At 33.4% G+C, this 10869-nt stretch overlaps 3 protein-coding genes across 4 annotated transcripts in view; 1 reads left to right on the top strand and 2 right to left on the bottom strand.

The window, feature by feature from the left end:
* Positions 1-347, bottom strand: part of LOC108753602 (carotenoid isomerooxygenase) — a 27912-nt gene extending 27565 nt beyond the window's left edge. The window contains exon 1 of the mRNA XM_018495337.1: positions 303-347. The gene's annotated coding sequence lies outside the window, so the exon portion shown is untranslated. The remainder of the gene's footprint in view (positions 1-302) is intronic.
* Positions 1-9299, top strand: part of LOC108753603 (facilitated trehalose transporter Tret1) — a 17628-nt gene extending 8329 nt beyond the window's left edge. For both annotated transcript variants that reach the window (XM_018495338.1, XM_018495339.1), the window contains exons 2-3: positions 7084-7400; positions 7770-9299. In XM_018495338.1, coding sequence (XP_018350840.1) covers positions 7084-7400; positions 7770-9058 — 1606 coding nt within the window. In that variant the 3' untranslated portion in view covers positions 9059-9299. The remainder of the gene's footprint in view (positions 1-7083; positions 7401-7769) is intronic.
* An 809-nt stretch (positions 9300-10108) lies between these two features.
* The window catches only part of LOC108753481, a 1420-nt gene continuing 659 nt past the window's right edge, over positions 10109-10869 (bottom strand). Inside the window, exon 2 of the mRNA XM_018495073.1 lies at positions 10109-10814. Within this exon, the coding sequence (XP_018350575.1) occupies positions 10156-10814 (659 nt within the window). The 3' untranslated portion in view covers positions 10109-10155. The remainder of the gene's footprint in view (positions 10815-10869) is intronic.

Genomic DNA, 10869 nt, shown 5'->3' with positions numbered 1-10869 from the left:
ATATATATATATATATATATATATATATATATATATAAAATGTAAAGTAAATGTATCAGTTAGTGAACAGTTGGTGGGCATGATCTATAATTATTGAACGAAATGGCAAAACTTGAAATATTAAATCTTTAATAATACGGCATTAAATAAATTCGTTGTTTATAAAAATTTAATAAGAATCTATTTAGCCGATTATAATTAAGAATTTATAGAGTCAAGTATATCATTGATAGCTTAATACTTAAAATATTTGCCTTCTCGTTCAATAATTGGGTCACATGTGCATCAACTAGTACATTTACCTTGTGTGATATAATAAGCGTTAACACGTCTCTTCTTTCTCCTTCTCTCGATGCCTCTTTTGAATTGTCGGTATCTCGGAGGCCTGTGAAGTCAATCGATCACTAATGCAATAAAACTTTGCGATCGAAACACTCCATATTTCGCAACGCGTTACAATGGTGCTGCCGTTTTCCGTGACGATTTACAGTCGCTGTCTCCTCGCTCGTATTTACTTTTGTTGAAGTAGCGTGATGTAATTAGGCTATTAATACCAGGGACACGTTCGTGCATTCGTTCGGTCGGATGCCACGTTCACTGAGAGAGTTCGCGCGTGTGCATACGTATGTGCTCGACACTTGAACACCTTCGCATGCGAATTAGCGTGAACGCGAAAATAATCGCGCGAGCAATTCCGCCGTGTCGTGCCAGAATTTGCGAATTCACTTGGCACCGCCTATGTAGTAAATCGTTAGAGGCTGACTTAGGAAATTTTTGAGTTCATCAGCTGATCGAACTCCGTTATATCACGTTATATTGAATCTTTTGTCTTTATTTCGAAGCTACATGTGTGGTATGATAAAAATTTTTCCATTCTATTGATTAATCATACGATGGGGAGTTCCGAGAACTCGTCTGCAATTAACACGCTTAAAAAATTTGTCGTATGACAATGTAATGCCAATTTAATGATGTACATATCGTGTATATAATCTCTGCAAAAAAGACGACTGAAATAAAATACTTTCCACATAAAAATGAATATCATAAAACAGTTTAAGAAGATTAATAATTATATTCAACAATTTTATAATTTAATTTTGTAATTTATATAAATAAGATAATAATTTTATAATTTATATAAATAAAAATTTTTTTCTCTTATTTTATCGTAATTATTTTTAAAAAATGTCTAATTCTTATTGAAATAATTTCCGATTCAGATTCTGTCGCTGAACTTTTATAGTACTGTCAAAAATACAATAAAACAAATGTTATTAACTTTTTTCATAATTTTTTCGGGTTGTTAAAAAATACGTGTAATATACATACATCCTTAAATCTTGTGAGCTCAGCATAATAATCTCCGTAATTTTTTAAATAGTGTTTTTGTTAATAATTTGATCAAGGTTTTCGAATTAATATTTATGCGTATCACTTGACAGGAGCTAAAAGAATATTTTATTTTAAATTTCTCTCGAGCTCATGCTTTCGCAATCTAGCTGTTGTGTGGAGATAGAATAATCGCGTAATAACAGCGATACTTGATCATTCCGAAATCGAAAACGTCACCAGACCTTGAGTCTCGGGCAGCATTTGTTCCAAATGTTCTATGCATATAACGTCGTGCAGTTTTTTCCATGATTATACACTTTGTCTTTGTCCATTTCTTAATATCTCTTAATATACTTCTATAATTACTCTTAATATACTTCTATAATTACTAACGCTAATACATACTTCATGCTAATAACATACTTCATGCATTATTCAAAAAGCAACATAAGTTTTTGAAATTCTTTCGATATCTTTAATTATTTTTATTATCTTGCAAATTTCAAAAAAATAAAGTTAAATTTTATGCAACATATTTACACGAAAACGTATTATCTAAGCATTTGCTGAATTAAAAGATAGCGGGAGTGAATTTTGTTATATGTTAATAAATAATAAAATTGAATATTTTTTAACCGGACTCTCATTACGTCTTGTTAATAAGTAAATAGCGATCGATATGTGTTTAAAAGAATATCTAAAGAAATATTAATATTTTGTTTATTGAGCGGAATTTGTATACATTTCACTTTTATGCTTTTTGAACAGAAGTTTTGCTGAAAAATTTATTTAGATACGGATCTAGAAATAATTTCATTAGATCAAAATATTTAGATAGGACACTTAAATTGATTGTTAGAATGTCAAAAAGAAGATGTCAATATTTATATTCATTCTAGATTTTATTAGTCATTTCAGCACAGTGAATCATTTCGCTTTCTAGAGGAAGCATGGGTGAAGGTTATCTCCGGATTGTTGCTTTGTTCGTGTTCGTGGCAGAATAACTAACATAACATATGAAATTTCGCGGAAAATTCCGTCGAGAAGGGATGACCACGTGTACGTGAGATCAGCATCCGATGGAAAATCTTGCGAAATCCTTCTTGCGTTCTAATTCGGTTACATGAACGAACGATACCCTTGAAGTGTCGTGCCCCGCACAGCCTTCATACGCAAAGTCAAGGTGCTACCAAGGGTGTAACACAAAGAGAAATACGGTCCAATAACACGTTGAATTGTCACGAGACCGCTTTGTCCGCCGAGACAGCAATAATTATGTTCTTTGTTGACAAGAATGTCAGCTGACGTCTAGAAGTTATTCTTCTGTAACTCGGCAGACATTCAAAGATCATAAAACTTGACGACCACGACGAATTTGGCGAACAAGCCGTTAATTGCGACGAATTGTCCTCTTGTGATTAAAAAAAAAAAACTATCTCACCTTAGAAAAGAAATATTGTATAAAATATTATCAAAGATTTTTTTCTCTCCGATTGAAGAACAATGAAAGCGTATAAAAATATGACTGCATTGTATTTCATATCTTATAGGCTTATAGGCTTACATTGGCTTAGTTTGATTTACAATAGATTTCTCAATTTCGAATGTGGAAATTCACTTCGTCGGAAATAATAAGTTTTTCGGATATACATTCTACAATTTTTTCTTCGTTATAATTGCATATAATATATATTGACATTGTTATAAATCATTATTATTACTATATAAATTATCGTAAGTATTTCGGTAGAATTCCAATAATACACAGCGGTGTGAATGGACGCTGTACAGTAGAATTCGTCAACAAAGATCGCAGCTGCGTGGCGAAAACAACGTTAGATCCGCTGATACATTCGCATGCGTATGCAAGTTTGGCTTCCATCCAAACGACTGGATTCGTATTGCAAAAGTCCGGAACACGCGCTGGATCCGATATGCAAACTTCGGCAATCGTTTGAAACAGAAATAACTTCCTTTATTTACAATAATCTAATCGACTCACGTTGCAAACTCGTGACACGCGAATGGCATCGTTAACTTGATAAATTATTAAAACGCCGGAGAAACCGAGGTCGATAAATTACGCCTCGAACTCGGTATGAAAATAAGAAGGAAATTATTAACAAGTAGACGCGATATAAAAGCGCAAATGTACTCTCTAAAATTGTATCTCGCTCTAAAGAGTGAAATCTGACTCTTAATGATTGAAAATTGAGTCACTGTTTTTCAAGAATGTACCCTTTAAAACTTTTAGGATAAATCCCACTCTAAAGAATGAAATTTCACTTTTGAAGATTGAAAATTGAGTCACTCTTTCTCAAGACTGGCTCAATTTTCACTCTTTAAAGTGAGACTCCAAAGAACTTCGAGAGTTTAATTTTCGTTAATTAATTCGTCACTTACGTGATAAGTTAACAAGTGATAAGTTAACGCGCTCGTCGATCTTAAAAACAAATATAATTGTTAATACAGGTGCGAGTAAAAGTACTATCAGAGATCGATTCGCACGGTTGCGCAATATGACCAGAAGATGAAATACTTCTATTTAAAACATAATTTTTGTAATAAAAATATATTTTATGTTTTGTATTTCAGCGGTGCACATGAAAGTATTTAAAATTCAAAGATTGAATCTTTTATATATTTCGTAATTTAAATAATAAGATTAATTAATCTTAGTATTAATCTTTATATAGTATTAATAGTATTAATCTTTGTATTTAAAATACAAAATACTTTTAATCTTTCGTTATTATAATACTGAAATAGAAAATATAAGATATATAATTTTTGTCTTACAAATACCGTTTTTCAAATAAAAGTAAGTATTGTACTTCAAATACATACTCAGCCCTGAATCCAGCCCGATCCATCCCCAAAGATCACCCCAAAAAATCAACAAAAAGTCGAAATGACTTTATTTTGATGCTTACATTCAATTGATGCTTATAATTAAACTTTGTTTTAAAAAAAATTATCGTTTGACGTCAAAGTATGTCATTTTGACTTTCTCTTGACTTGGTTAACAACGTTCCTTGGGCAACAGTTCGTCGACTCTTTAATCTTTTCTGTAATAACAGCAAATAATTTCTCGTGTATGTATCACGTAAGGAAATTCTTTTCCTCATTAAATCGCGTGAACGGAATTATTGCTCGTGCTCGATAAACAAACGAAAGAGGCAAAAACGCATCGTTGTTATCACAAATTTACATAAGACCTTTGTGGCAATTATAGCTTTTTACTTATCTTTCTTTCTTTACGACCTTACATTTTTTTACCATTATTGTTGTATGTAAAGTTGAGAATTATCGATGAAATTCTGGAATGGACGAAAACGAGGAATACTGAGTTATTAACATTTGTTATTCAAGATAAACAAGATATAATATGTACACACGCCAAATCGATTCTTTGTGACACGAGTTCCCTTTCATTTTAAAGGTCGTAATACACGATTGTATCATCCAGGCGCACAGCCTCGCAAACTGTGAGAAACTCGACGATAGCTCTTCTTCTCTCTCGTCAGAATTTTTCTTTCGCGTGCAAAAACTACGCACTGTTCTTTCAACAGCAACGTTATTATGCAGTGTTTGCACAGGCAAAATATTTTAAATACATATTCTACGTATACATTTTAGCGTACATTCGTATTGAAAAAAAATTGTTCTTTTTGTTAGGATAAATTAGACCAATTATAGCAACAAGTTGTCGGTATTATACTATATTTTTTCTATTTTTCCATTTGACTATTTTTATCCATTACAGACTGGAATGACTTTTTGTATTAGATACATTATCTAATATTATTTCTATTAATCTTATTATTTTGTAGATAATATTATTATTTTATTTTATTATATTAACTTTAACCTTTTATTAATAGTTTTAATTTAATTATTGCTATTATCAAACGTTTGTACACAGTCAAAGTTTGTTCATTGTTATATTCTCGGTTAATATTAGAATCATCGATAATGTCATTTTGATTCCGCTGATCGTTTCATTTTTTTTTTCTTTTTTGTAGTTCTTTTACACAATAAAGAATATTGGAAATATGTAAATGCAATACAAATACATAACTATATATAAAAAAAGCTTTATCGGTCTGAGCTGGATTTTTAAATAATATTAGTGTTTAAATTACTTTGTTTTTTAAGATGCTTATTTTCATCAATGTCATAAAATTACTTGTTAATTTAATGTGTGATATTACTATACTATCAGTTTAGGATTGCGTTTTAAGATTGAAAACGATTTCGCTATGCAGTTTACAGAACTGAATATGTATCTGTACAAATTCACACTGAAAATATTTAAAATTCAGTCCAGACTGATGAGGCTTCTTGTTATTAGTTGCGGACATTTTGTTTGTAATACAAATAATTCTAACGATACAAATATATAATATCAAAATAACTTTTCATTAAACAAGGATTATAGGAAGTTATTATCAAACTGGCATCTTCGGAATTTTACCGAGATACCATCGGGAGTTTTAGTGTCCTCTGATGAAAATAAGAATTAGATTCGATTTTTATTTTCGCTAGATTTAAATGAATTAGAGATTATCAAAATAATTATATCTCCAAGACGCTTGTGCGACAAACTGTCCCTAAACTGAATGCGGAACATTTAGGTCGGATTTAATTTTAGTGTCGTCAAATCCGAGCCAAATTTGCAGCCAACAACGACATGCTTTTACGAGAAGGCGTTTGAGGCTCATTACCGGTCATTATTGACAAAATTATCTCTCATGTTGACGTGGAAAATTCCACACATTATACTTTATAACGTTTAGCGTCTGCCGTGTTATCTGCTATGACGAAAATAAATTGTTATCTTTCTGTCAAACCAAATAAAAAAATAGTAATGAGCCAATGTTTATATCACTCGCTTTTTCTCGCAATGCTCACTTCTCCAAGAAAAGTTTTATCGCATACTTACATATTCTCAGAACGATTCCGACGAATGAACGCTGAAAATCTAATGGGCTATAATAAGTCATTACCTAATCTTTAAATCTTAAGTCATAAGAAATTAATCACCAATTATAGTTGATATTCTTCTCATATTTGACTGTGATTGGTCCATTTCTCATGGCTTAAGACTAAGATAATAACTTATTGTAAAAGTCTATTATGGGCTTTCAACAATAAGCTGTTACTTAAGTTTTAAATCTTAAATTGTAAAGAATTAATCACAATCAAATGTGAGAAGAATAATCGACCATGATTGGTGAATTTCTTACGCCTTAAAATTTAAGCTTAGATAATAGCTGGTTGTAGAAAACCTATTACATATTGTCCGCTCGAATCGATTCTCATCGACTTCGCACGTGAATAGCTCGTGCGTGTAGATACATACAATTTTCCATATCTAACAATTACGATAATACGTCACTACACACTTTAAATACCTCTGCATTTTAACGAAAAAATTAATAAATAATGCTAATGTATAATCGAACTTTCTGTCTAATCACCGTGTAATTTGCATAAACGTAACCTTGCGCTTGTTCCTCGCTTCGTTATATTGTATATAAATATTCCAGTAAGCGCGATAATGAATGTCGCGAATGCAAAAATGTTGCTTCCATCGTTAACTTTCCGCATGTATTATATATGTGTGGAACGCGACACGTTACTCAGCCGTCTAAATAACATATAAGTAATAGTGCATTACAGCTGTAGCTTATACATACATTCGAGTTGTTTTTCTGTCGTAATTAATAATCGTTCCTCTTACAGAAAAAATACCGATACGCAAGACCCGGAGAAGGCGACGCTGGTGGACTCGACGTTGCTCCCGAAAATCCAGCCTTCCGCGCTACTCAATGATGAGAGGACGAATCTGGCGAACGGTACCGTCCCAAACAGCGACCCTGAGAACGGTCGACCGCCCAGGGGTAGCGCCGTCAGACAAGTCTTGGCCGCCCTGGTTGCCCAGCTTGGTACCATCAACACGGGCATGGTATTTGGTTTCTCCGCCATCGCTTTGCCGCAGCTCCAGGAGCCAGACAGCATCATTCCCATCAAGGAGGGATCGACGGAGGAATCGTGGATCGGTAGGTCGTTGAGAAGGATTTAAAATCTACAATTCTTCCGAGATACTTTCTTCCCAGTCAACATAAATTAAAAGTAACGTAACACCAATGTTATACTTTGCACTCAGTAATATAAATGTAATGCAATTGGTGACTGTACATCCTTTATAAAGGAAAGTTAATTATTTCCAGGAAAGTTAATTATTTCTAGCTTGTCCTTTAGATTATTTATTTTTTCAAAACTCAATTTTGTCCTTTATTTTTACATTATGATGTCACATTACTGGTATATATTACTTTTAGTTGGTTTTCGACTGGATTTTTTCTTCTAATTTATTCTTACGGAAAAAAATATATTAATTCTCATCGGTTTCTTTTTTTTTCTCGCAGCTAGCATATCCTCTATCGGCACGCCGATCGGCTGCTTGTTGTCCGGCTACATGATGGACATGTTCGGCAGAAAACGTTCACTCATCATCACCGAGATCCCAGCGGTACTTGGATGGCTGCTAATTACGTTCGCGACTGACATACGCGTGATATATGCTGGTCGTTTCTTCGTCGGTCTAGGATCGGGCATGGTGGGTGCACCAGCCCGCGTTTACACGAGCGAGGTGACACAACCACATCTACGAGGAATGCTGATCGCGTTTGCCAGCGTCGGTGTCAGCACAGGAGTTCTGATAGAATACGCTCTAGGAAGTGTAGCTACATGGAACGTCTGCGCCGCCATCAGCGGTATTCTGCCACTTACTGCATTGGTGTTGATGTTCTTCTTCCCAGAGACCCCGTCCTACCTCATATCGCGCAGCAAACCAGATCAGGCCAAGAAGGCGCTACAGAAATTCCGCGGCAGTACTTACAACGTGAATCAGGAAATGGAGACATTGGTTGAGTTCTCTAACAAGAACAACATCAAACGACTCACCGGCTTTCGAGAGATTATGTGCGCTGTGCTAAAACCCAATGCTCTCAAACCTTTCGCCTTGCTGTTTCTGTACTTCTTGATATATCAATGGTCAGGCACCAACGTTATAACTTTTTATGCCGTCGAAATCTTCAAGGATTCGGGAGCAAGTATGAACAAGTACTTAGCGGCGGTTATATTGGGAATAGTCAGACTCACCTCTACTATCGTCGCTTGCGTCCTATGTAGAAGATGCGGTAGGAGACCGCTCACAATGATATCCTCCATCGGATGCGGACTTTCCATGATAGGATTAGGTGGATATATGTGGTTGAAAAATTACTGGGTCGAGAATGATCTTCCATTCGTCGCCACATGGGTCCCAGTCATGTGCATATTCTTATACACCATCACTTGCACTTTGGGCTTCCTGGTGATTCCGTGGGTGATGATAGGCGAGGTTTATCCCGTGCAAGTACGCGGTATTATCGGTGGACTGACTACTATGTGCGCGCATTCGTTTATCTTTATGGTAGTTAAAACTTATCCATTCCTGGCCAGCGTACTCACTCGCCATGGTACATTTATTCTCTATGGTTGTATATCTTTGTTTGGCACGATATACTTCTACATATGCCTTCCAGAAACTAAAGATAGAACGTTACAAGAGATTGAGGACTATTTCTCTGGCAGAAGTAATGCTTTGATGACAGGCAGAATAAGTAATAAGCCAAAGGTTTTAGAAATTAAAAAAGGCCAGATATTACCGTGAAAGAGAGAATCATTTTTAATTATATAACTTTTGCAATGTTGCTTACTTTAAAAGAATTATTTTAGTAGAAAAAAAAGCATTTGCTTGTTAGCGACTAAGAACGTTATCTACTTCTACAAGAACAATGAAATGGACAAGTACTTTAAAACTTTGACGTTTGCTTTGTGACAAATATACCTTAGTTAGAAGATAAAATATTTTTAGACAAACGATGAAAAAATAAAACGAAATATAAAGATACGAGAAAAAAAAATATATATATACACGTTATAATTTTAAAATATTATCAAAGAAGTTTTTAGAGACAAAATGTTATATTATTTTACAGCATGTATTTGTTTACAAAGCATGAAAATGATTAATTATATGCAATTAGCAGACATTAACATTTTCATAATCTCAAATCATACGTGAGATATTATTTGAACAAAGTAGCAAATTATATATAAATATAAATTTTAATTTTAATATCCCAATTTTCCTCCTGAAGATGTAAAACAAGAGAGACCAATTATGTTTTAACGACTTAATTAACAAAGTATGCATGAATAAAAGTGATGCTATTTATTAAATCATAGTATTAAACTGTAATGTAATAGGTGCTATGTGTAATGACAGTGTCAATGAGAGTTATAAGCATAAGATAAATACGAAATTGTAAAGAGCGTCTTACAATTTCGGAATTATTTTATAAATTCATAAGGGTATCTTGCATGTCAACACACAACTAATATTAAAACCAAATAAAAAGTTTCCAAACATATATTTATTAAAAAGAGCAGTAGATTAAGTATCATTTCGTTATTATTATGTACAAAAAACCAAAATCGAATCGAATGAATGAAGATAAAGTTTCATCTGTATACCTATATAAATGCCTTAATGCGATCGTTATATATGAAAGCTTTGATGAATGAATGACTGTATAAGTAACTTATTTTTTATAAGAAAGTAAATTTATTGTGCGTTTAATCCTGTTTTTCTTTATTACCTCCTTATTTTCATACTCGAATATTATTTATTTTTTGAATATAAATTACAAAAAGAATCGTAATTACCATTCTAATAAAACTTTATTGCCACAACTTATACATAAGTTATAAGGTTAAACGGGGTTTATTACGTTTAGCTTCCTTCGTTGCTCTTTTCTCATCCAAAAACTGTTTAATCATCTCAGCAGGCAAAATCTCGCCTCTGAAAGTTCTTGGTAATATCTTCTTATTCAAGATACTTAATTTCTCGTTAACATACTCCTTAGCATCAAACGCTTCTGCTTCCTTAATTTTGGCAATTAGTTCAGCTTGAAACAATTTCTCCTTCTTCTGTCTTCTTTTTAGCCTTACCTTTTCCATTATAAATTTCATCTTCTTGCGCAACTTCTTTCGTTGATGTTTCTTCATTTTTTTACGCCTGACTCTTAGCATATTTACCGCCTGTTTCTCTATAATTCTTTCATTCGTAGGTAAATCTAGAGACTTTTCTAGCATAGGTGAATCATATTGAATGGGCAAACGATTTGTAGGCTCTTGCAATGGAGGAATCAAAGTCGTAGCAGGAATTTCAATAATATTTCTTATTAAATCTCCTCTCGTAGGCATTCCAAAATCTATATTAAGTGTTCGCGGTATAAATTTTATGCTGTGTATCGATCCTGTACCACACTGCATGTAATTATCAGACGTTAAACAGGAAACTATGTTTGGATCACAGTTGGATTGCTGTGTCGAATATCTTGCAGCAGCAGCAGCAGCAGTACCTAAAATAGACAAGAATAGAGAAATTTAATATATTATTTACAAATATCTTATTTC

This window comes from Trachymyrmex septentrionalis, unplaced genomic scaffold (genome assembly GCF_001594115.1).
Source record: "Trachymyrmex septentrionalis isolate Tsep2-gDNA-1 unplaced genomic scaffold, Tsep1.0 scaffold7, whole genome shotgun sequence".
Lineage (NCBI taxonomy): Eukaryota > Metazoa > Arthropoda > Insecta > Hymenoptera > Formicidae > Trachymyrmex > Trachymyrmex septentrionalis.
Note: the sequence above shows the minus strand (reverse complement) of the source record. Positions and strands in the feature narration are given on the sequence as shown.